General features: G+C 32.0%; 2 protein-coding genes across 3 annotated transcripts in view; both read left to right on the top strand.

The window, feature by feature from the left end:
- LOC130642383 (transient receptor potential cation channel subfamily M member 7-like) overlaps positions 1-1,961 on the top strand; it is a 56,692-nt gene extending 54,731 nt beyond the window's left edge. Inside the window, exons 32-33 of one of the 2 annotated variants that reach the window (XM_057449470.1) lie at positions 203-319; positions 433-1,961. In XM_057449470.1, coding sequence (XP_057305453.1) covers positions 203-319; positions 433-570 — 255 coding nt within the window. In that variant the 3' untranslated portion in view covers positions 571-1,961. Of the gene's footprint in view, positions 1-202; positions 320-432 lie in introns of those variants that run through there. The other variant, XR_008982561.1, reaches the window with a different exon arrangement.
- Positions 1,962-8,124: 6,163 nt separating this feature from the next.
- On the top strand, positions 8,125-24,657 carry LOC130642404 (snRNA-activating protein complex subunit 3-like). Its single transcript, XM_057449493.1, has 11 exons — positions 8,125-8,200; positions 13,955-14,197; positions 16,815-16,897; positions 17,454-17,514; positions 18,588-18,674; positions 19,040-19,078; positions 21,393-21,494; positions 21,930-22,012; positions 22,307-22,483; positions 23,542-23,649; positions 24,178-24,657. Exons 2-11 carry the CDS (start codon positions 13,961-13,963, stop codon positions 24,314-24,316), a joined length of 1,116 nt encoding a protein of 371 aa, XP_057305476.1. The 5' UTR covers positions 8,125-8,200; positions 13,955-13,960; the 3' UTR covers positions 24,317-24,657.
- The last annotated feature ends 1,748 nt before the right edge of the window (positions 24,658-26,405 follow it).

Genomic DNA, 26,405 nt, shown 5'->3' with positions numbered 1-26,405 from the left:
GAAACCTTTGTGCTCTTCAAAAAATTCATGTTTTATTCTCTTTTATGCTCAATTCATTTTCATATATAGGTCCACTAACAAATTGAGAAAAGGAAGATTGTGTGCTAGTATGAGGGTATTACTTAAAGGAGCCAAACTAGTAACTGCTTAATCTATCTGGTCAAGTTTAAAGTGTTGGCACTTTTTTTTATTTTTTCCTTAGGTATTTCGTGGTTATTTAGATGATAAGAGAAACACTGACAATGCTTGGGTAGAAACAGCGGTGTATAACTATATTAGCGATTATAGCGGCCACATGTTGACTGCTTTCTTTATCCCGGTATGTCTTTTTTATTTCCATTTTTGATGTTTTGACGAGCAGAATTGTGTTTTTCTGTCATTACTTCTGCTTTTTCTTCCGAGTTTCGGTATAATAAATGTATTTGGTTTTAGGAGGAAAGAGCGAATAAATTACGTTTAAAATGGGTGGATTTAAACGAGAATACTCCGCTTATGGACGACCGAATTTGGTATTTGGAATTTGTTGCGAAAAAGCATGGTGCATATTTCAGTGAAAACGATGATGATTGATGATTGATATTCCGCCTTCTTCAACGGTCAGGTGGTAGCATAATCACTCCACCACCCTGTGGGTACATCTGCACCTACCTTACTGATACTAATTTTCGTGAGTCAAAAAATGACATTAGTCGGTTATAAGTTTTTGCGATTGGTTGTTTGTAGAAAATTCCGCAGATATTAATTTTCGCGAATAACGTAAATATGTGCTCAAATCCTGTTAAAAAAGTTTTCTTAATTTAATATTCATACATTTTTTTTAATGATCCTTCGTTATAATTAATTCTACGTGTGAATGAAATTGCCCTATTTTCTCTCTGCGATAAAGCAATTCTTAAATTATGGGAATTTTAATTTTTTTGTCAAGAGTATTAATTTCCGTGAATGAAATTTAAGAAATATAATGCGTGTAGATAATTTTCACAAATTTGGCCATATCGCGTTAAACTTCGCAGACTAACTTTTGTACGTATGGTAATTTTGATTTAGGTACCACAATGATTGTGTTTTCAAAGAAATTTTTATATTAATTTTATCTAAAAGTCACCTTCTAGATTGTACTTTGAAACAGTACTAAATTTTTTTTGCCTCATACCTACATATCACATTTCATTCATCTTTTTGGCGACTTTATTTTGAATCTACACGGCTTATAAACCGGGCTCTTAATTTTTTAGCTGTAATTTTGAAAACGATTGTTTTTGTACTTTTATAGCTGGAACTTGTGATGTTTTTCGGCGAGTCCGGTTAACACTCTACATTATATTTAGATCAGATTTTCCAATTTTATAACTCTGCTTTTGATAATTATTATTTTCATCAATTTTGTATGATTTATAATTTTTTTAAATAATTTTAGGTAATTTTTTTGTAACATTACTTTTTTACTATATATATGTTTTTATGGGTGTTGGAATTATTATAGACTATATATACTGACAGAAATAACTGCACGTATTATTTTACACACCAATATTTTATAGTTTATTAGCTTATTTGCAGGTAAAAATATTTTTTTGTATTTAATTTTATTTAAATATAAATTACGTAGTTTCTAGATTTTTGGCTAATTTTCAGTAGCACTTTAACATTACCGTTCATGTATGTTAAAATCACTAAAATTCTTCCACAAGCAAAGTATACGATTAAAGAAGCTTACAAAATAAAAACGAGACAAGACTTAGTCAACAATATTTGAAAACGGTTGTGCCTACTTTCTCAAATAAAATAAAACTAGCTCCTTTTTAATTGAGGATCACAGAAGGATAACTTCAAATTGTATAAGCGAACACTTTTGGTCTGAAATTTAATATGTTATTTTTTTCCACTACGATATTTTTGTTCTCGAATTTATAGCCGTAGCATATAATTTTGATAATGATTAAATATAAACAGTAATTTCTTAAACCTGGTCTGTTTTAATTTGTGCTGTGATTACAAAGGTTTCCAAGATCTGTACACCGAGGACTTTTATTACAGTGCAACATCAAAATCGGTATATTTTATGACCTGACTGCATCTGATCTGAAAGATGAACTTTCTTTACAATAAAAAAAAATCAAAGCTTTGTTATGTTTTTCTTTCAGTCAACATAAAAAAAAAATTTGATTTTGATTTTGATATCTTTCAAATTCAAGATCGTTTGATTTTAATCTTTGGTATTTATGTTGATTAAGACAAAAAAAAGTCAGTAACCATGGCATAAAAATCTTTGTCTTTTTTATGGTATTATTTTAATAAAGGCTACTTAGAATTGAAAAGATGGACTCTATTCAGGGTCATGTTGAAATGACCCGTAAACCACCCATTAAATCTTTTTCTCCTTATGATGTCTAAAGGTTGGTTTCCTTAACCATAAAATGTGTTGGACAACTATTGTGCAACAATCATTAAAACGACTTTATTCAAAGCACATATTGCACATGTTAGCGACACAAGAGAGAGTTCCGCATGTTGTCAAGAATCTTTTATCACAAGAGAAGACGAAGAAATTCGAAACTAGCAACCACTGCTAACACTTTATTTATATTTAATATATTTAAAGGTTAGACAACAAAAGCGCCATGAACGAGTTAATACAAGAGAACAACATCGTGGTTACACACGCATCCAACAACAATACAAATCTATTTCAGCCTCATAATAAGGTGGCAAATGCTACCTCGCAAGAAGGGATCAAGATTGGGATAGTAAACAGAGGCGTTTTACCACATGTTAAAGTAGATGTCTGGCTGTGTAAAACAAAGCCTTCCCATGCAAGATGAATTATTGACATGTATCAGAATCTCAAGAAATTCAAAACGCTCCTCGCTGGTTTTGAAGAGCACGCATTTGTTATGCTCTTTCTAAAGTTACAATTTTCGCAAATCCCTCCAAAATTTCTATTCAGGTGATTCGTTATGACACTTCTTAGAAGAACTTTTAGGCACTCAAAGAACTGTTTGCAAAATTTCCTTACTGTGAAATGTTTTTACAAAAATAGGTTAGAGAACCTAAAAACTGTAATAGGTTGCTCAATGATAAATTTAAGGGGTTAAAAACTAACGCTGCTTTTATAAAAACAAATCCTTTTTTTGGCCTTTTTTACGCCAGCCCTTTTTACACCTAGCAGAGATTAATTCCACTTAGGGCGCGTAAAAAAGGCCAATAAGATATATGACCTAAAGCTTATAGCTACTGTTCCAGTTGCCTGCTTTAAAATAAAAGCTTATTCAGTTGTTAGATATTTTAACATTTTCCTTCAATACAGTTGTTTATAGTGATGGTTTAATAATTAAACTATATGAATTGAAATTCGGAAGGAAAAACAGATACCTGCTGTTGAGATTGAAGAAACGAAGTTACTTAATGTATTATTAACATCAGTGTATGTAAAAGTGAAAATGCTATGAAATATCACACATTTGTGAATATCACGTTATATGGTGAGAATAAAGAATGTTGTGGCGGATTCTGCAAACGAAAAGCTCTCGACATTAAAGTATAGATGAATGAAGGGCAATGGTGTAAAAAAGGGGAAAACGTATGCAGCACTTTCTATCGATTATTAAAAGGTTATTTATTTTTTTGTAGGTCAAATTTTTACTAAGTACATATAATTTATTTTGTTTAAAGTATTTTCACTTAATAATATTAACATTTGTTTCTAGATAATGAAAGACGCCTTGCAACATAAAGTTGATTATACATTACAGCATAATAGCCAGCGTCAATTGGAGTTTAAAGTGCAATACAATGTTCTACATACAACTGAATATACTATTCACCGAAGTATCGGACATTTTTTAAAACTTCGGCACGATCTCTGCCACAGTAAAGAACAACATACGATCAAGCACATGGTTCGCCATATTTTGCAAACTGAAATAAAACAGGGCCCAGCTCGTTTTTGCGTAGAACATACTATCAAACATACACAACATTAATAGATCATACAGTTCAGTAGAGTTTAATCATTGGTGTAGATGCTGACATTGCAGTATCTAGAATGCTGATTTAAAATTATTTTATTTCTAACTGCTTAATAAGCAACTGCAGGAAAATTTTATATTTTTTTTAAATTTTTTGTAAATTATATTTTTGTAAAAATTTAGTTGCAATTCTATAATCTGTAAAAATTATTATTTTATTATTCACTAATATCTAATTTATTGAATTTCCGCGCCCGAAGGCGTAGGAAATTCTTTGAAACCGTCGTTTTTTCTTTTGGAGCATTTTTTGAGAAAAAATCGACCCTGGGATTTCACGTTCCTCTGATTTTTTGTTACCTAAATGTCATTTTACGCCAAAATTGGTTTAAAAATTAAAACTACTTTATTTTCCACAATATTTGGCACAGTTAACAAAAAAAGTATACTGAACATGATGGTGACATCAAAATTTCGATTTTTTGGCCCCCTTAAATGTCATTTTAGCCCAAAATTTGTCCAAAAATTAAAACTACTTTATTTTCCACAATATTTGGCACAGTTAACAAAAAAAGTATGCTGAACATGATGGTGACATCAAAATTTTGATTTTTTGCCACCTGAAATGTCATTTTAGGCCAAAATTGGTCCAAAAATTAAAACTACTTTATTTTCGACAAAATTTTGCACAGATCACAAAAAAAATATGCTGAACATGATGGTGACATCAAAATCTTTTTTTTTTGTCAACTAAATGCCGTTTAAGACCATAAACGTTTCAATCGGAAGACTTTCAACCATGAATGATAGGCTATAATTTTTGTTCGCAATTTCTTTTAAAGTGTGAGTTTATTTTGACACGTTTCGTTTTGTTTGCGTTTGTTGTAAGATGTAATGTCACTTGTGTGTTTTATCTTCAGAGCTTCATGCACCAAACCTGTTCGAATGCTTGGCACGATAACACAACGAATTAGCAGGTTGCCATCAAATGTTTTGGTAGCGAGCGGAAATTCTTAGAGCCCCCAGGGCTTCTTGTTATTGTTAATATTACATGCCTAAAAGTAGAAAATTATGGACCATAAATGATGAGAAAGCTAATTGGTCGCTCATCAGAAGTTCAAGTGTGAATAGCTTTCTTATAATGATTCAAGCAAATCAGGAAACTGTGTTGGCTTTAAAAAAAAGGATTTATCAGACTAAACTTAAAGCACCGCAGGAGGAGCATGGGACGGATATTTCACGCTCCGGGATATCAACTAGTCTATCATAATAGTACACTATGTTTGTGGTAGTGGCTTCTTGCAAAGTGAATTATGTTTTTTTTACAATTGTTCTTTATTACATTTGATTATGCACTTTACGAAGTAAGGAGAAAAGCTCACTGCCTTCAAGATTACTGCTTGCCAGAGCTCACATAGCCAAGCTACTTCCATAACAGGCACTTATAATGCTAATGATGTTTGTTTTCCTAGTCACTTATAAAAAAACAGATCCTCTTTTACATAGATTAGAAAATAAATTACAGGTAGTAGACTACAAGAAAACAAAGTTTCATACTCTACAACTAACCCAATGGTGATCGTATTTTAAAACGCAAAAATTAAAGCAAGTAAAGGGCTTCAAATACTTAAGATTTTGAACTAAATCTAGTTAAAAAGAAATTAAAGACATAATTGACTAAGTTTAGATTGTCCGAAAAAGAATTTATAGCAAATGGGCCAACTAACCCCTTTTTCGTGTGACAACTCAAAGTTTCCTGAAACTTAAACGATATGGTGAGATCCGTGTTCACTGAATCTTGGAATAACCATAAAATAAAATAAAAAAATATAATATAATTTATCTTCTGAAAGTCAGAACCTCATGGTGAGCTGAAAGTATAAGATTCATAGGATACATCTGGAGGAGAGAAGACGAGATTGTAGGCAAAGTACTGTTGTGAGAACCGGAAATCGAGTCTTATTATCAATGCCGTAAAAGCAAAGCAGTTAATTAAAAACGTAGAAGGGCAATAAAAAGAAAGAATTTAAAAAGATATTTTAACCGCAATTTTCAATTCAAAAATGTTATCTCCATTGGTGAGTTCTACATCAAGCTTTGTTGGTTATCCCTGCGCAGTCTCAACCTATCATGGCGATGGACATCGGTTTTGCACGTAGTCATAGAGTGATCCACATGGCGTAGTGTGTCTTCAAGATGTTTAATTTTGAATCTATCTAATAAATCTTTCTGGCTAATTTCTTCTGGCTTTATACCGTCTAGAATTTGTTTCTTTGTCTGTGACTCTTTGGTCCGGTTTAGGTCGCGTGTGTGCTTCGGCACTTCTGTTGATAGTCAAGTTAAACGCATGGTAAATATAGGTCTTATTGTTTGGTACTGGAACAAATTTTTTCGTTTTTTATGTACCCTTTTTCTACTTTATCTGTCAATCAGCCTTTATCTGCAACAAGACGCGTAGCTTTCATGATTATCGAAAAAATATAGAGCCCAGAATAAGTATACAAACTTTTCATATCGAATAAAAAAAGGTTTGATCCGTATTCCACGGCTTTATATCCTAAAACAAAGCCAGCGATCATTGAAAAACGGTGTGCACTTGCACAGAAAAAAGTTTAAGTGCTTTTGTAGATTCTTTCTTAATTATGGAGGAAGACTTAAAGCCGTTGTGCCAGATATAGGAGATCACCTCATCCACAAAAAGGATTGGAAAATTCCAATGATGGGTTAAATAAGAAAAAACTATGCTTCGCAAACTGTTTTGAAAAAATAAATACTTCCTTATGAAGGTTTACATCGAGCCTGAGAAAAACTATTGGTCGGTAAAAGTTACGATTTCTAGTTAGCACTCTTAAATAAGAAAAGATTAGATCGTTGTTATATTATTAAATTACTCATGGGAAATAATTACAAGCGCCTTGCAATTTTTTTTCAGGGAGTTGAAAAAACAAAAGCGCTCAAATTGTTAAGAGCTCTTGTTCCAAGCTACCTTATCCAGTTTTAAGAATTTATTCGAAAGTCTGGAATTATTCGTATGTGCTACAAGTGGACAATGTTATCTTACCAAAATTACTGCTAGAGTTTAAAAATATCCATGCAATGATAAGTCTTTGTGACGATGAAAACGTTATGGTATGGCTAAGCGCACCAAATCCTTACTAAATTTTATTCCCGTTTAACGGAACCCCAGATAAGCGCATATAGGGAAAAAAGATATAGAATGCAATGTTTGTTTCACTTAAAATGCGAGATTTTTTTCTTCTTTTTTAATTTTTTTTACAGATGTAGTTTTTATTAATTTTTGTTAGGTCTTTCTTGAAATGTGGAATATCAAACAGTCTTGACGGATCAGAAGACGTTAAAATTCGAGGATTAGAAGACTACATTATGCCATAACCAGAAAGCGAATTCCACTTAATGATTTAGAACCTCTGACACAGATGCTGTTAAGTACGAACAAAGCGATATTCGTTCTGATATTTCTTCTGACGATTTAACAACTGATGAAGATTAAGGATTATAAAATGTATAAAATGATACACAAAAAATATACATCATCGAAAGAACATTATTTAATTTTTCTTTCTTTTTTTTCCTTGCATTTTTTTATACTCGTATTTAAGTGCAAACCCTCAGATTATTGCACCCTCAGATAAGCGCATCACAATCTTGCTATCACCACTGATAAGAGCTGCGCTTGTTTGGTTTTTTACTATATGGCTCAGTTGTTTTTTTAAACTAATTGTAAAAAATCTAGCAATTGGTTTGACACTTTAAAAAAACTCAAAACAAAAAATTGCTTTTAAATTCTATTATGTTGGTTGATTGGGGAAAGTCCAATTAGTTCTTATTGGCAATAGTCCGTGCAACGCACTCTCTTTTTCTTGCCTAGGATTTTCTGTCCTTTTAATAAAAGGCAAAAAATAAACCTAAAAATAAACCTGGGCAAAAAATAAACCTAGGTACCAGTGTGCGCCCAACGGCTAAAATAAACCCTCTATTTACGTTTACTGTTTGCAAGTATTTATATATTCTGTGACGTATTTTAAATACTAAATTGAACAAATTTCGTAGGTTTCATCAGATTACAAAAATAATTTTGTTGCTTGATGGGTGCGAAAAACGTCAGTTCCAGGGCCGCGGGCCTTGTTTTTATCATTTTGGCCCATCGAGAATATAAACAGAAAACATGGCGGCTGATATTTACCTAAAAAACAGTGAAACAGATCAGTGAGCGGGTGCGTATTAGGTTAGAGGGTCCTCGCTTTGCCAGACCACTCCCTGCAACATATTTTTTCTATCTCTCCTCTTTCTCACGCTAGACTGTCCTATTAAACGTGACTTAGCTTCAATGAAAAGTTCACCAGTGCCAATAACATTAAGGGCCTTCGTAAGTTTTCTTGGGCCCTCTTAGCGGAATATGGCCGATAATATTCTAACCCCCCTCCTCCCCCCCTTATTCAGCGACTTTCCGTTCATAAAATACACATTCGGATAAATCTGGGAAAGCTCAGCAGGGGCTTGTGTTTTGTATATAAAAGTTATCGGAATTGATGACAAGCAATTATGCTCTCAACGACAAAGAATTTTTAAGTCACGATCAAATTTTTGAGATTTCTTAATCCTTAGCGGACTATGTTTACAAACATCAGACTCCCTCCCCCCACTCAGCAGCGATATCCCGCTAACAGGGGCCAAAATGTTTTTTCGCAGACCCCTTAGTTACATCGTATTGATGATATGATCGGGTCAAATTATTTATTTACAGTAAAAAACTATTTGTATTATTTGACTTCCCATGCTGTGAAAAAATAAGGGGTCATCTACAAAATTCGTAGCAATTCGTATCAAAAAAATTCTTTTGCCATACAGATGAGTTTTTAATTAAATTCGTATGAGTTTTGAATTAAATTTGTATGAGTTTAAAAAAAATTTGTATGAGATAAATTCGTATGAGTTTCAAATTAAATTCGTATGAGTTTAAAAAAAAATTAAATTCGTATGAGTTTAAAAAAATTCGTATGAGTTTTAAATTAAATTCGTATAAGTTTTAAATTAAATTCATATGAGTTAAATTCGTACGAGTTTAACAAAAAATTCGTATAAGATTTTAATTAGATCCATATGGTTTTAAAAAAAAGAAAATTGTTTGACATTGTATTAAATTCGTATATGAGTTTTAAAATAAAATTCGTTTGAGTTTTTATAATTAGATGCGTATGGTTTTTTTTAAAAAAATTCGTATATAGTACAGTCCAGATGTAAGCTTACGCGTACGATCAAGTTTCACACCTTTTTCTTGGAGGCGGTAGTTGTTCATTTTTTGCTCTTATTAATTATCTTGCGAGTCTTGTAAGTCATTAACTTGCGCGTAATATACAAGGGATTATTGAAGAAAAAATAGATTATCATAACTGCGCGTAACTATTGTGAAATAGTGTTAACTATTCCAAATAGCATAATTGCAAATGTTATCAACTCTATCAATGTGACACGAAGAGCCATTGTTTAATAGTTTTATTAATTAAAAGTTTTGCGTGGAAACTAAATAAACTAGCGACAAGGCACTGTTGATTGCGCGGGTTAAGCGATAAAAATTATTATATTTTAACAAAGATTGAAACTTTAATTTTGATAGAAAAGCTTTTTTAGATTGCATTTTAAAAGTTTAAAAACAATAAACGGCAATGTTTTTTTTAGATCGCTTAAAATTAGATAGATTAAAAACGAAATATAATTCGTATGAAAATTCGTATAAATTAAAGAGTATAATTCGTATGAAAATTTGTATGAAAATTCATATAAATTAAAGAGTATAATCCATATGAAAATTCGTATGAAAATTCGTATAAAAGAGAATATAATTTGTATGAAAATTCGTATGAAAATCGTATAAAATCTGTATTAGATTTTTTAAAAATCTTATAACTATTTAACACTATACGAATTGTATACGATTTTTATACGAATTAAAAGCAATTAAATTTGTATATATTTGTATAAAATATCATACGAAATTTGTAGACGACCCCTAAAAGGATTTCTAAACACTTTCTTAGAAAGTTTCACCAGTTTAAGTAACATGCATGGTGTTCCAATTAAGTGGATCACACATTAAAGGTCTCTTCATCTTAAAGGAATAAAAGCTGCATCCATTATTTAAGCTGTATGAATTTTGTCGTTTCTAGTGTAGAATTTTTAAAACAAATTTCAACACATTTATTTTCCTTACGAAAAATTGAGTAATACAATGCCTTGCTAATGTATCTTGTGAATTTTTTTTTGTAGCATGGTATCATTAAGTAAAGGCTTTGTTGCATTTCTAACATACAACTTAAATTGGGGTTCATAAATAACACCACACCTAACAACGTAGTAACTACATTAGCACTCTATTTTTTGTACATTTTATTCGCTATAAAAGCTACAGTACTGTAAAAAGGTATCTTAACATCGCGATCCCCTATCGTGCGAGACAGGAACGATACGCGATAGCTTTTTGAGCATATTTTTGTCTCGATAGATATGAATCATATTGCGTCTATCAGGATGTCGCCATAGGCTCGATCTATCGCGTAGTATTACTCGATGACGTAAATTGCTTTATAATACTTATTTTAAATTAAATACTGAACTTCAAACAAAACAAAACAATGCTTAAAAGAGTTTCTTTTTTTCTATGATAATTTAGGAATAATAGTTCTTGTGTGAATAAAGTTAAACAAAGTTGCCTGACTTTCAACGCAAGTAATAAAAAGTAAATTAAATATTTTTTTCGCTAGGTTTATCTGGAGTCGAAAAACGTTGTTAGTTTACACACATTTTCATATGAGAATCATTCTTTTTCTTTGTTAAACAACATTTCGAGCCTTGAATAATTCTTAAGATTCTTAAAATGCGATCTAAAAAAGCTTTTCTATTGCCGTTCTTCGTTCTTAAGTTTTTAAAATGCAATCTAAAAAACATTTCTATCGCCACTTTTCGTTCTTATGTTCTTAAAATGCGATCTAAATAAGCTTTTCTATTGCCGTTCTTCGTTCTTAAACTTTTAAAATGCGATCTAAAAAAGCATTTCTATCGCCATTCTTTGTTCTTAAACTTTTAAAATGTGATTGAAAATTGTGACAAAACTATACAAGCAATTCTTTGATTTGTGGATCTTAATAAAAAGCAACTTTCAAAATTAGAATGTTCTGTTACAAAAAAGTATTTAATTTCTTTACTTTTTTAAAAAATAAAAATTACAATGTAAAACTGCATGACTTCGTCGATCCATTTAGGAAACATAATAAAAACAAGGTAGAATACGCTTGCCGTAACATCCTCCTCTGTTATAATTTCAAATATATAATTTTAATGCTGCGAAAGACTTTAAATATTGTCAACTAAAGTATAGTCTGTAAAAGGATTTTGCACTTAGATTTTGATTTTTATATAAGACTGTGCAAATAACATTAAAAGAACACTGAAATTTTTTATAAAAATTATTTTTCGTGTTTTTTCTTTTATTTTAAGTGGAAGGAGAATGACTTGCTGTATAAATTTCGAAACAGCGCAAGAATAATACAAGAAAACGAAAGATATTAGAAGATTATAATGAAATTTAAGACTTTTATAATCGATAAATTAGACATTAAATTTGTGAACCTCCAGGGGCTGATCCAGAAATTTATTTTAAGGCGTTGATAGCGCTGCAGATAAAATTTCTTTTCGGGTAACAAAAATACTTTAGATATGCATCGTCTTCTTTTTTAGTATAGAACATAATTTCTTCTTGAAAATATTTATATTCTCTGTGATTGAAGACTCTAAAAATATCCACAAAATGAGAAAAAAAATCAATTCTCAAGCATTTTAAATTATGTGTCTCTAATTTGGGCACCCAAATTAGATGTTCCCGAAATATGTATACCGATGTCCAAATTGGCCTGGATCAGCCCTTGACCTCTTTAGAAATGGTATAACATAAATTCCCACAGGATTTTATTATTTCAAATTATATTTTAAATTGTTCTTAGCTGTATATAATGTATATAAGTTTTTAATGCCTGATGATGTACTAGAAGTACGAAAAGCTTTGCAATAAACATATTTTTATGAATGTATATATATATACTTGTTTCTTTATTAAAAAATGTTTTTCTTGTGTTGTTTGAAGGTTAAACAGAATATACTTGCATTGTTTCGAAAGTTGTAAATCAATTTATACTTGTGCTATTTCATAATGTATAGCAAGTTGTTCTCCTCTCACTTGAAATAATAAAAACAAAGGAATGATTTTTATGAAATGTTAAAGTGTTCTTTTAATAGTTTTCACGAGTCTTTCAGAAATTCTACGTCTCACAAGTGCAAAATCTTTTTAGGGAATATAGTTTAGTTTGCAATATTTAAAGTCTTTTATGAAAAACACATAACGGAGGAGAGTGTTACGACAAGCATATTATGCATTTTCCCATACGGTAGTCTGTTTAACACAAGTCTTTCAATACTACATTTAATGCAATTTTGTCAATAACAAAAAGAAAAACATGTAAAAGTCTGAAAACCGCACGTCCAATTCAGTTTTGGACGTGTGTGAATGGAATAGAATGACAAAGAATGACAAGACTGGATTGTGGGTGTTTCATAATCTCTAAATGACTTTAATCCTTGACATACAGTACTGTGAAAAGATTTGTTAACATCGTGTTCGTGTAACGAGCGTGGTGCACACGAACCACGATAAAATCATGGTCTTTATGTATAACAAACAGTCAAACATTCTATCCTGGCCACCACGCTAATATTATTATCTCCACAAAGGATCGTGTGCCCCACGATTATTTTCGCGAGCTCCAGGATTTTATAGCCAGTATAATTTAATTGTTTTTCTTTTCAAAAAAGTCTTTGATCAAAGTTAATTTGTTTGTTTCAGGTTTTATCAAGTTAAAAAAGCATATTCATAGTTTTTGCTTGGTGTATACTTTTTCGTCATGGACGCTATTGTATTTTTATGAAATGTCATTTGTCTAGAAAAGTTAAATTTGTCTGCGGCGATAGAAATGTTTTTTAAGATCGCATTTTAATTATTTATAAACAAAAAAACGACGATAGAAATGTTTTTTAGATCGCATTTTAAAAGTTTATAAACGAAAAGCGACGAAATGTTTTTTAAGATTGCATTTTAAAAGTATGTAAACGAAAAGCTGCGATAGAAATGTTTTTTCATCGCGTTTTGATTCACGAACAATTTAAATCTATTATTCAGCTATCTTTATGACAATGAATTAAAACAACAAGTGTTAATTTATTTTTGTGCCATCGGTTTTTGATTTAATTGATGAACTAATACGGTCTTTGTTGTTTCACAATAGAAGTTATCTATCGTGGACGCAACGGTGCAATGTTTAATTTTTGTTCGTGTAGTCCACGAAACATGATCATGAGGTCCACGATTGTTAAAAAAATACGCAGCGTGGTCTATCGTGGTTCGTGCGTAACAGGAAATAAACACGAACCACAATGTTAACAAACCTTCTTACAGTACTGTAGAAACAAGGGCAAAATTTCAAAAATTGAAAGCACAAGTAATTAAGAACAGCATTTCTATCTAAATAACATGTTCACAGTGGACATAGGACTTAAAGTGTGCTAATTTGTGCTGACATTGGCATGCTCCAAATAACCATATTCCAGGCCTTTCCAAGTTGTTTCCTAACAAAATTTTAACTTGTCGAACAAAGGCTAGTAAAATTATGGGACCTCGTCATAATCAAAAGTCTTTTATTTTCCAGTTTACTATTCCTAGCCTTGTTTGCAAAGGACCTCTAAGACATTTGCTACTGTTTTGCACTTTAATGTTCTTACTAGAAAAAAATTCATTCTTTTAAAAAACTGTTTAATGTTCAAAATCTATATATACACCCAATAGTTAATTGTGTTGACATTTTCTGAAGTTGTCCCATTTTTATGACATAGTCTTAAGTTAAATCTTATTTATTTATTTCTTTTAGTATAACATGGAAGCTTATAAATATTGTCCAGTCAATGAGGCGTATTTATTTACGTCTCCATTGATGAATATTGATATATTTAAAGAGCAATGTGTTTTGAACATTGATTTTGAAGACATGGAGGTAAGAAGAAATGATAAAAGTCAATGGCAAATAGACAAAGAAAAACTTGCAGAAACACTTAAAACTGATTTGCAGACAGTTTTGGAACTGGAGGAGGTGTGCAGCATTGATAATTTAAAGGTAAGTAGAGGTTGTTAAAGGTTACCTCCTAAGCAAAAATAAGTCGAGCTCTTTAGTTTGAGAATAGTCAAATTTTCTTTTGCCTGATAAGTTGCTTTTTGGTAGATATTATGAAATAAAAATAACACTAGGAAAAAACACAATTTATCACATTTTATCTATGTGATGTCATCATGAGATTCCCACACCAGGGAAATCGTAAAAATTATAAGAAAAAGTAATTAAATGACTATTTTAAAAGCCCTGAACTTTTTGAAATCGTAAATTATTTGGAAAAAGGTAATTGTGTTTATTTATTGATGAATACACATATCTGAAAATTTTTAGTTTGTTTATTTACCCTGTTACATGATGTGCAGATTTTTAGAGATGCTTTGAAGACTGCATTCATTATTATAAAGAGAGGAAATTTCTGCAAAAGTTAAAATTGGCAGTTAAAGTTTTAACAAATTGTATATATTGAAGAGAGAAAATTTCTGCAAAAAAGTTTTTTCCAGAACTGATTTTTGCGATTTAAAGGCTTAAATTGAAAAAACAAGGAATTTATTTTTACAAAAAAAGTTAAGGACTCAAGAAACTTATCTTCTCTGGTGGCGGTATGATTTTCTTACTCATTTGACGATTTTTTCTTATATGTTTTATGTTTGTAACATTATTTTCTGAAAATTATTTTACTTTTGTTTTATACTTTTGCGTTAATTCAACTTAAATTTTGGCGAGAAGTTTTCTTTGTAAAACACACTAAAGTTGAAAATTGCTTGGAAAGCCTCCAGTTTTTATGTGTGTAATGTTAGGGCAGGGTATGTTGTATGTGATCAAATTAGACATATAAGGTATAAGAACGGTATGTGGAGTATAATTAAGTTTAATGGGGTAAAAATGGGTAGTGTCCCCTGAGTCTTCATACCGCCCAAGATCAGAAAGAAAAAAGGACCTTTGGGAATGAGGTTGTCAACTTAGTTCAGCTCATGATTGTTTCCCCCTCACCCACTATCATTTATTTTATCTTTTTATGGTTGTTGGAGATAATGGATGTTCTGCCCACACACTCGTCTCTGTGTGAGCAACTCAGTGGATTTGAGTAAGAATGGGTGCAACAAGAAATACACTCACATTATTCATAGAATTGGCCTTACAGTCAGTTGTCTCTTTAACATCTAAAGTAATATTAAAGTAAAAATAATTGTAGAAAGTGCTGATATAATCATTTTGTATCATATTCAACATGCCGGCAAGGAAGGAGCTTGAAAAGGAAGCTTAAGAATGGTGTAAGTTGAAAATTGTTCTGACCAGTCCTCAAATAATTAGCAAATGAAACAAAAAATATTATTATGTTTGATAAAACAGTATTGTTCATCGTTTTAGCTAATATTATTTTTACTCGCGTTCCATGTGGAAAAATCCCCAGGGGTGTGGGTCGTCTGTCTTTAAATTACACGCTATTTTGTTTTCCCATTACATGACACTTTTCTTGTAGACTGACAGACAGACAAAATATGGCTATCATTATAGAGACTTAAGGTACCCTTTAACTCGAAGCCATACTGACTGGATTATTAGGTTTTAGAACTTTAAGTAAAATATGCTAAGCAGTGTTTTTAGATATATGCTGCACCAGTCCACTTCTCATAAACTTGCATATTTCATCAAAAGGATAATTAAATAATTTAGTATTTGTGATCAAACCTCACTTTTCAAAAAAACGCTGTCTAGGGATTATTTCATGATTTCGTAACAACTGCTAATTCTATTATTGACGATTGAAATTAATAAATTATTAATATAGGCCACCTTTGCTGGTTTGGACCTGTAAATTCCTGCTACATATGTAACTAATTTTTTGTCGAAAATCTATGCAGTAAGAAAATTTTGATTTCAAAAAGCTGCAGAATTTTTGAATTGATGCCAAATAGAGACTTGACAGTTCCTGGGAGGAAGCCCAGAGGTAGTTTAAAAAAGAGTTGGCAAAAGGTCATAAAGAAATACTTGGTGCTAAAGAATTTGAGTTTAGAACTATACAAACTTAGTCTATATCAGATTGAAAGAAGGTCACAAAACTCTTTCCAATGGAAGTTTCTGGTGGGATCAAGCATGATTTTGTTATCTGTAAATTTTTAAGTAAAAATTTAAGACTTGAATAAAGTTTATGAACTTTAAGTGTAACACTTGTGCAAGATACTTCGTTAACTTTGCACTTGACAATTGTTGACAAATATGCTGTTGTGTTAACTAAGCAAAAGGCTAATATCATGTTACATTGGCATTTTTTGACGGCATGAAAAAGCTGAGCTTTTGAAACATAAGCTGAATTACTGAGAGAGCGAAGGATAGTTCCCAACTAACTCTGTTTATTTAACTTTATTGACTATGGACTTACAGCTCAGTTTAGAAGATCAACTTAAGCTCCATTTTATTAGTTCATAGCCAAAGCCTGATATAGTTCGATAAAAACATTGCAGATAAGTTACTGTCGTAATAATTCTACATAGAAAAAAGTTTGTTAGTCTATATTTCTGCAGAACATAAACTTTATGTGTAGTTGTGTTATAAAATCCAATTTTATTTACTAGAACCTTTTACTAGTTTTTATTTATATAAAGAACATTCTACCTTTTAGTGTGACTATGAAGATCAATTCGATTTCAATCAACGGCATGTGTTTAAGGATTTTCCAGATGATAACAAACTACAAACTGTAAAGTATGTATCTAACATTGTAATATTTTCCAAAACCTGCATAATTTCATATGTAGTATTTTATTCTCAGCTGCTTTAATGGAATAAATTTTCATGAAAATTTAAATTTTGCCGTTTCATGGATTTTTGTGCCTTTTTGTGAAATGCTCTTATTACCATTTTCCATTTATGCAAAGTGTTGGTTCCAGTAAAATATGTATAAAGACAACTTTACAAATTTTGTTTGCTAAGTATATGGGAAAAATAAGTAAAATTGACATTTGATGTTGGACGTTGCATGGTTTATGGTTGTAGCAGTAAGGTGGTTTGTTTCATCATCATTCAAAACGACAATTACCAGGCAACTCATTTAAGGGCTTAGATAAAGCTGAGTTTTTTTCTAGTATCATCTAACTGAATTTTGTGAAGAATCTTTTACTGGCAAAGAAATCAAACAAACAAAGTTTTCTTCATTGCAATGCCAGTTAAGGTGATGTCTCAAAATAAAATTTCGGGATGTTTTGTCTATAAGTGTTTTGGTCTAAAATAGTTTGATTTTATATTAAAGGTATATTTTTAGGCAAGTTAAAATGGGCAAAACAAAAGTTGAAGAATTGGCATATGTCCCTACATTCCCTGAGGTCAGTTATGTAATTGTTATCTATATTATAATACCCGTATACGTCTGTCTGTCACGCAAAATGGTACTGCAAGAAGTGAGAGGCACGCTATGTATAAAAAAAACGGACAAAGCCGTGAATTTTCCATAGGCCACTCACTAGTGTGTATCTAATGTTTGTATGGTAATGTTGAACTCTTTTGAACCTAAACGAGAAGTCTTAAACGCATCTTAAAAAGTCATGGCTTGCATGAAAATGAAATTGTGAAAAAATTGATGCAATTTTGTAGGTACAGAAAAAAATCTTTAAATCCTGACCTAGTGTTATTTGGTCTAAAATTGCATTTTTGCGTGACACAAAATCAACATTTTTATCATCATTTTCAATATGTTTTTACTGTGTCAAATTTTGGCCTAAAAAATCTTGTTACGCATGCTTTTTATAAAGTGTGCCAAATGTCGTCAAAAAGCAAAGCAGTAAGAGGCTGACAAAAAATTAGGTTTTTGCCATTCCCAATCTTGTCTAAAGTAGAAACGTCAGTAATTTAAATCCATTCTATAAAAAAAAGGCACTCCATCCAAACAAGGCTTATTTAAAGCAAGGCTGAAAAAATGATCTTTTACCTACTTGCAAAAGGCTCTCGTAATAAATGATTCCTTTAATTTGTGTCAGTAAAACAAGCACTTTAAATTCCTGTTTGAAAGTATGCTAAACCATTCAGCATTTATGTTCTTAACATTATCGCATTTATTGCGTCCCTACTACAAGCTGGTACTTAAAAGACTATCCTCTGTGGAGAAAAATGTTATTAATTTATTTCTATTTCCTCCCCTCCTTTAGATCCTGGTTTCATAGGCAACCAACATGAAAATATAACATTACAAATATTTTTTTAAACTGAGATTGTGTTTTTGGCTAGTATTAAGGTTTTTTTGTTTTTGGTCACAATTTCCTTGAAAAAAACGAAGATTGTGATAGCGATACTGTGTGCTCACCATTCCAATACACATTAAAAAAAATGCTGTCCGAAGCTACATATACATTAACAGGTTTTTTTACAGAACATTTAAAAACTGTTTTGTCTCATAATTTAGCCTGTTATAGAAGAAATCAGCGAAGAGGACGAACTAGTATCCAGTGGTGAAGTTTTGTTGACGGTCTCTATATTTCATCCTGAAAAGGTGTGTATATTTGTTGAATATGTTTAGCGCTAGTTGTAGTATTAGAGTAATAATGCAGCAACATTGCAGGAAAAGACCTATCTTGGTTTCATTTAGAAAATCTTGATTTTGTTTTTCCAAAATTTTTTTTCCTGCAGATCGTATAAATCTTTTTTTCGTTTTGTTTTTTGTCAAATTGGCTATAAAAGGACTTCTATTTAACACTGAATAGTAAGGGTACAGCTGACATTTCGAACATTATATAAACGGTATCTATCCACCTGGTATGACAATTGCTCTGACCGAGTTGCTGCAAAGTATAATGTATATTATATACATGTATGAATTTGTATGCGTTAAAATTGGTCTTCACAATTTTTCTTTAGAGAAAAGTTCATATGGAATTCAAAGTACTTCCAGATCAGGTATTGAAAATATATAGTTGGTTTTAAAGTAGAACATAAATCAACACAACACTTCCTTAAACATCTATTGCCTATCTATTTTGTTAGAGGCTCTTCGATTTAGATTTCAACAGTACAGTCGTGGACAAAATATAATGAAACATCCTACAAAAAAAATTGATATTGTGTCAAAAATTGCTGATAAAAAGCCAGGGAATGTCTCTTTCTTATATGCCAATTTTATACGGTGCAAGTTATTTAAATAAACCGGGTCTATTTTGGGCATCCTGAGACAACGTTTGAGTGGGGAAAGGAAAATTTTGGTAGGCGGTTTATTAATTTTGTCTGTGATACTAATTAAATCATCTTATTCAGAAAATTAACGAGGCAAAAAATTAGCATAATTTTGAAATTTCGCGTTAATTTTATGCCTCGTTAATTTTCTTGAGTAAGGTGGCGAGCCTTTATGATTAACACCTACATTGCAGGCCATTTCGTGAGAGGTGTGCAATCGTACGCGTACGCCCCCACACACGTGCAGATTTGTTTAGGCGTGCGATTCATCGCACGCGCAAAACGTTGCTGTAATTAAAAATTATTGTATTTATAACAAAGAACATTTGTTAAATAAACCTTAAAAATAAACGATCATTCTTTTACTGAACTCTAAAAATAAACAATCATTCTTTTACTGAACTCACAATATATCGCACAATTTAATTGCTACCATTTACCAGCTACCAGGCTATATTAAGGCTTTGCGAGTTTTATTTTAATGATTTTATAAAAAAATGCAACAGTATTTTAATCTTTGTAAGGTCGCCTTCTGAAGAATTTAAATGAAATTCAGCATTATTTAAGTTAAAATAACTAAAAGATAATATCATTAATAAGAAAAAAAAACTTCTTTAATAACGAAATATTCTTTTAGATAATAATTTTTATGATTCATCGAAGGTTTATTAAATATTATTATTAGCGGCCGTTCGACTTTCCGTAATTTAATTTTATTTAAATATCTGTTTGCCCCACAAGTAATAACAAAGTTTAATTAAGGAGTCTGCTTACGACTTCTTCGTATTCGGGTTGAAATTCCTTGCCGTACATTGATGGAACTTGCACTTTGTATGTTCTTTACGCCAAAACAGCAGCCCCTGTGCGGTGTACAGGGGTAAAGGAAATGTTTTTGTAAAAAAATTTTTTTTTGATCGCACGCGCAGAATTTTGAGGCGAGTGATCTACCGCACGCCTGCCTAAATTCTTACGAAATGGCCTGCATTGTATTTGATTACGAATCATGTAGATAGGTAATCATCTAGACAGGCAGTCATCCAGATCAGCAGTCATCTAGATAGACAATCATCTAGACAGGTAATCATCTAGGTAGACAATCCTCTGGATAGACAATTTTCTAGATGGGTAATCATATAGATAGACAATCATCTAAATAGAAAATCATCTAGATAGGTAGTCATCTAAATAGACAACATCTAGATAGTCAATCATCTAGGTAGACAATTATCTAGATAGGCAATCCTCTAGATTGACAATCATCCCAAAAGGCAATCATCTAAATATAGGCAATCACCTAGATAGGCAATCATCTAAATAGGTAATCATCTAGATAGACAATCATCTGGAAAGGCAATGATCCAAAAAGGCAATCATTTAGATAGTCAATCATCTAGGTAGACAATTATCTAGATAGACAATCATCTAGATAGACAATCATCCAGATAGACAATCATCTAAATAGGCAACCATCTAAGTATAGGCAATCACCTAGATAGACAATCATCTAGATAGGTAATCATCTAGATAGACAATCGTCTAGAAGGACAGTCATCCAGATAGGCAATAATTTAGATGGTCATTCATCTAGGTAGGCAATTATCTAGATAGACAATCATCTGGATAGGCAATCATCTAGATAGGCAATCATCTAGGTAGACAATCATCTAGATAGACAATCATCCAGATAGACAATCATCCAGATAGACAATCATCCAGATAGACAATCATCTAAATAGGCAACCATCTAAGTATAGGCAATCACCTAGATAGACAATCATCTAGATAGTTAATCATCTAGATAGACAATCGTCTAGAAGGACAGTCATCCAGATAGGCAATAATTTAGATGGTCATTCATCTAGGTAGACAATTATCTAGATAGACAATCATCTGGATCGGCAATTATCTAAATAGGCAATCATCTAGATAGGCAATCATCTAGGCTTTCTGACTTGATTGTATTCACATGAAAAAATTTATTTAAATGAAACTTTAATATCACTATACTTACGTTTGATTTGTGTTTTCGTAACGTTTTTAGAAATTAACTGAAGTGCGAGATCTTATAACGTGTCAGTCAGATAAAGTTATTTTTGGTGAATTCAGTTCGAATCCAAGCTTGGAAGGAGTCAAGACTGCTAAGGTAGGATTCTTATGCCAAAATACTTTGATTTTGATGCTTCTATCATGTAAGATTGGAAATAAGGTCGAGAAAAGCGAAAACAGCTGAATATTACTTCCTTGCATCACACAATCCTGAGGATTAAATTTCGATTATTAAATCTTTCAAAGACAAATGATATTTTTGCACTGTTGCATCTTAAGAGATAAATTTCCGCTAAGTCTTATTCTCTTGAAATAATTACATCGTGATTTTGCGAAGACTAACTTTTGCAATTTTGTAAAAAAGTAGTATATGGTATTTCTTATTTCCACAAATTTTATACCTTCATATTCACGAATGTTGCCAATTGTGACTTTTCCCGAATGCGTATTTTTGCGAAAATTCATCTACAGGACTTGTCATTTCAACTTTGTAGAATGAATTTAATAATTTAAATTTCCTCCTTCTCCGTAGGAAATCAGTGATGCTTCCTTCTTTTTTGTTGAACAATGTTTTTATAATGACACTAGAAACCCGTTAAATCGTGATTATAGCAGGTAGGTCGATAAACTAAACAATGTCCAGCTTCCTTGTTCTCGCAGCTAAAAACCTGGTGATTGCAGCAAATTCTCTCTCTCAGAACAGTAGGAATTGAAGAAATGACTTACGTTAAGTGCCTTCAATGACTCAAGGATCTTGTATTTGCCCAGAAATTGTATTTCGGGATATAGATTATCTCAACGATTAAAAGTTAGAAAAATATTTTATGAAAATCAGAAGCGCTTCAATATTGATTTGGTATAATCAGCTAAGGGATAACAACGTTAACAATAGGGATGTTTTATTTTCAGAATTATTAAAGAATGGGCAAAAGAATCTGAAAGATATACCGTTCCCGGGTTAGGATTGTTTGATTCAACAAACATGCAGGATAAAACTTTTAGAGACCTGAATTTTCGACTTGGTTACCCGTATTTGTTTTGTCATCAAGGTAACTGTGAGCATCTGATGGTTTTTAATGACATGAGGTATGTTGTTGTCGTTGTTGTTGTTGTTGTTGTTGTTGTGATCATTGTCCTCGCCATTGGTGTTCCAACTTTCGTTTATGATGTTGCTGCAGTAGTTGTATTCCCTCGACATTGTTGTTGTATTCCCTAGACATTGTTGTTTTAGTTGTTGTTGTTGTGCAGACTTTGTTAAGATTGTAGTTGTAGTCGTTGTATTCCTCATCATTGTTGTTGTTTTTGTTTTTGTTGTTCTTGTCGTCGTCATCGTCGTCGTCGTCCTTGCCGTTTTTGTTGTTAATATATATTTTGTTGTCCTCCTTGCCGTTGTTGTTTTTATGTTGTTGTGTTTATGTTGTTGTAGTGGTAGCTATTCTCATCCTTGCCTTTTGCTGTTGTTTTTGTTGTTGTCGTTGCTGTTAATATAACAATAACGTTCATTTTGAGGGCAATATTTTTATTTACCGCCCGTGGAGTGAAATTTTCAGCCCGACAGTATCATTTACGCCCGATGCGAAGCAGGGAGAGTAAATAAAAGTGGAGTGCTGAAAATTTCACTCCAAGGGCGAGGTAAGTAAAAATATCGACCATAACATTAATGCTATTACTATTATTACTCATTTTGATATCTTTAAAGCAAAGTTTTTTTTTTACTTTAAAATTTTCGTAAGTAGCCGTAACAGTAATTATTTTTGAATACTTTTTTTAGAAAAACCAAAATCAAATTCTTTTTTCTTGTCCTGATCTTGTGCCATTTTGCTGCTATAATGTTGTTTCTCGCCAGATTTTTTTGTTTCGTTTTTTGTCTTCGAGAAACAAAAAATCCGAATGTTCGATCGAATAAAACAGAAGACATTCTAATGTAGTTTGCGGGCCGGTAACAACATTACAACCCTGGAAGCGGGCTGTAAATCCAATATCAGCCCGTATTTTTTGAATGCAACAAAAACACAGGGCTGATAATTTTATAATAACGCCCGAGACTGTTATATTTACGCCCAATAAAGTTGTGATATTATCCAGAGAACGCCCTTTAAATGAGTTATATTAGCGACTGCTATGTTTATATTAACTATCGTTAGATTGATCTCAGAAGATGATCCACAGAAAGTCGAAAGTTATCCCTTGAAGACATTGGTGTTATTGCCTCGACATAAAAGATGTTCCATCTGCAACATTCACCTAATAAAGTATGCGCATTCACAATTCGCTCGATGCTATTTTTTTTTATAAAAACTTTACCAGTGAATTACCTTAATGCTACTAATTTAAGTATGTAATAATTTTTGCGGATTTTCGTGAAATTAAGTATCTGCAAAATATCCTTCAAAATGCCATTTAATTCCGGCAACAAAAATCACGAAAAGTCATTATTTCGTGAAAATTTTGCTCGCATAAGAAAATTTGTATGATGTGGTCATTTTTTTGAACTGGTCATTTTACAACATTTTTGCACAGTTGTAAAATTCGTAAATTTCGCTATAATATTTAACAACATTTTTTCCATTCGCTAAAATTAACACCCATGAAATGTTTTGCAAACGATCATCCGCGAAAATTAATACCCGTGAACTTTAATTCGTTTTTGACCCACGTAATTTAGTATATTAAGGTATGAGTTCTCAGCACATTGGTCTAGAGAAAATCCTACCATGGAAACTCAACAGAAGTTGCAGGTAAAAGTAAAATCTGCTAAAACCTGGGTGAATTATCTTTAGGTGGATGACAAAGAACGATGAAATGGCGTTTGAAGATCCAAGTTTTTTCTGCGACAAATGCTTTCGTTATCTTCACTACACAAAAGATGGGAAAAAACTTGCATCTTTTCAAGCTTTTCCTTATGTTAGCACTGATTAGAAAGCTTAAGGGGTGTAGGTGGGTAGTGGTGGAAAAGTAAATACGGGTATAAAATAATGCTCAAAGCAAACATGCTATAGAACACTGTTTTATTAAACATGGTGGATTCTAAAGTCATTCAAAGAAATGCACAAGACGAGAGTTGGAGTTTCAACAGAAAAATGTTGTTCTTGTTGTTGCTGTTGATGTTGTGTTACGCTTGGCAACAACTGAGCAGTTACTTAACATTGAATATGAATTTAAGAAAAATTCAGAATGAATATTTATAAAAAAGTAAGAAAACGTTGATTTTATGCATAGTTTTTTATGCACTTTCTTAAATTTTGATATATTAACAGCTAGTTTTGTGTTGTTTTTACTTTTGTTTGCTGTAATTGCATGTTGCATTGCGGCTATTTTATAATTCAATCCGTAGGAATTGACTGCAAATGCTTGTTGCATTTCACTCAGAAAAACATATTTTTGCATTGACATAACATCCTATGTAGTGCCATTTGCATCCATTATAGTGTCACTTGCATCCAATGCATCCAATATAGTGCCACTTGCATCCAATATAGTGCCATGTGCATCCAATATAGTGCCATTTGCATCCATTATAGTGTCATGTGCATCCAATATAGTGTCACTTGCATCCAATATAGTGCCTCTTGCATCCAATATAGTGCCACTTGCATCCAATATAGTGCCATGTGCATCCAATATAGTGCCATTTGCATCCAATATAGTGCCATTTGCGTTAAGTACGTTTAGTATGGCGTGGTCACTGTTTTTTGGAAACTCCTGGAATTAGAATCTACTTGAAAGTTGCAAGAAAAGGAAAAAAAATCTCCTTGAAATTAATCTTTCTAAATCAATTTATTGTTTAGCTTTGGTGTTAAAATTTGTCATATTATAAACACTTTTTTTACTTATGGCCACCTAAAATATTAAATACGTAACAAAAATATTACGGTGACCAAATTTTTGAAATTTGTCTCGATTATCCAAACATTACTAATAAAGCATCATGGCGGATCTCACTTTGTGAATGACAAATCCTATATTATGACGTTCATTTGATTCTCGATAAATCTTAATTTTTAATCTTAATCCAATACTTTGTAAAAAGCTAGCAAAACGTGATCGAGGCATTAAGATGATTTTCATGTCACGGGGGTAGCGCACGTGTTACTTTTAAATATTTTAATCCTAGTTAATCACTTAATTGTGGTCAGGATTAGCAAACACTTGGAGATTGATAATATGATGGTATAGTCCGTATACCTTACCGGTAAAAAGGTTGGCAAAGAAAGACAAAATCTGGGCTCGGTGACCAATATTTTCTACCAACCACTACATACCGATTACTACATAAGTTTTTGTTGGTTTGTTTCTGCTCTTTTTTTTTACGTCTTTTATTATTATTATTTACACAGGATAGCCTCTTCAGTTCCTAATGGATCCTTCGCTGATGAGGCTTCTGCAAAGCGGTTCCTGGTACATTTAAAACGCCGCTTTAAGCCATGAAAGGCGTGCAAGCACAACAGCAGCCCAACTAGACAACGGTCTGAGATATTAACCCTATTCTCGTACTGAAAGTTAACAGAACTTCACACTTTATTGCCTTTGGCATGTCTCGGTCGGGATTTGATTCCGAGATTTTCTACATTGCAGGCGAACGCTCTACCACAAAGCCACTAGTAGGTATCCAAAATTAGGAGATGCAAGCGTTGGCTTTCTCTATTTAATGCGCGTGTGAACGAAAACATTCGCTCTTCGGGAGACCTGTGCATTACATGAAACAGAGTTACTAGATTGTGGAAAATTCACTTTACGAAAATCCTCAATAAACTTTCATTTGCTCCCAAGCACGAAAAATCGCAGCAGAGGCCAATTTAAAAAAGCACCTTTTTCATTTTTTACGAATATGGTTATCAAAAGTAATTATCAATGAAATTTTGATTTCTGTTGGAAGATGTTTTTTCGATATATTGTTTTTCGGTTATTTCGGTTAGTTTCCCTCCAAAAAGCGCTTTCCTTAAGCGGAAAACATCAATAAAAAGTGTATTTAGGGGTACCTGCAAGCGTTGTGCTCTTTACCTTGTTT

Source organism: Hydractinia symbiolongicarpus, chromosome 1 (assembly GCF_029227915.1).
Source record: "Hydractinia symbiolongicarpus strain clone_291-10 chromosome 1, HSymV2.1, whole genome shotgun sequence".
Taxonomy (NCBI): Eukaryota; Metazoa; Cnidaria; class Hydrozoa; order Anthoathecata; family Hydractiniidae; genus Hydractinia; species Hydractinia symbiolongicarpus.
Note: the sequence above shows the minus strand (reverse complement) of the source record. Positions and strands in the feature narration are given on the sequence as shown.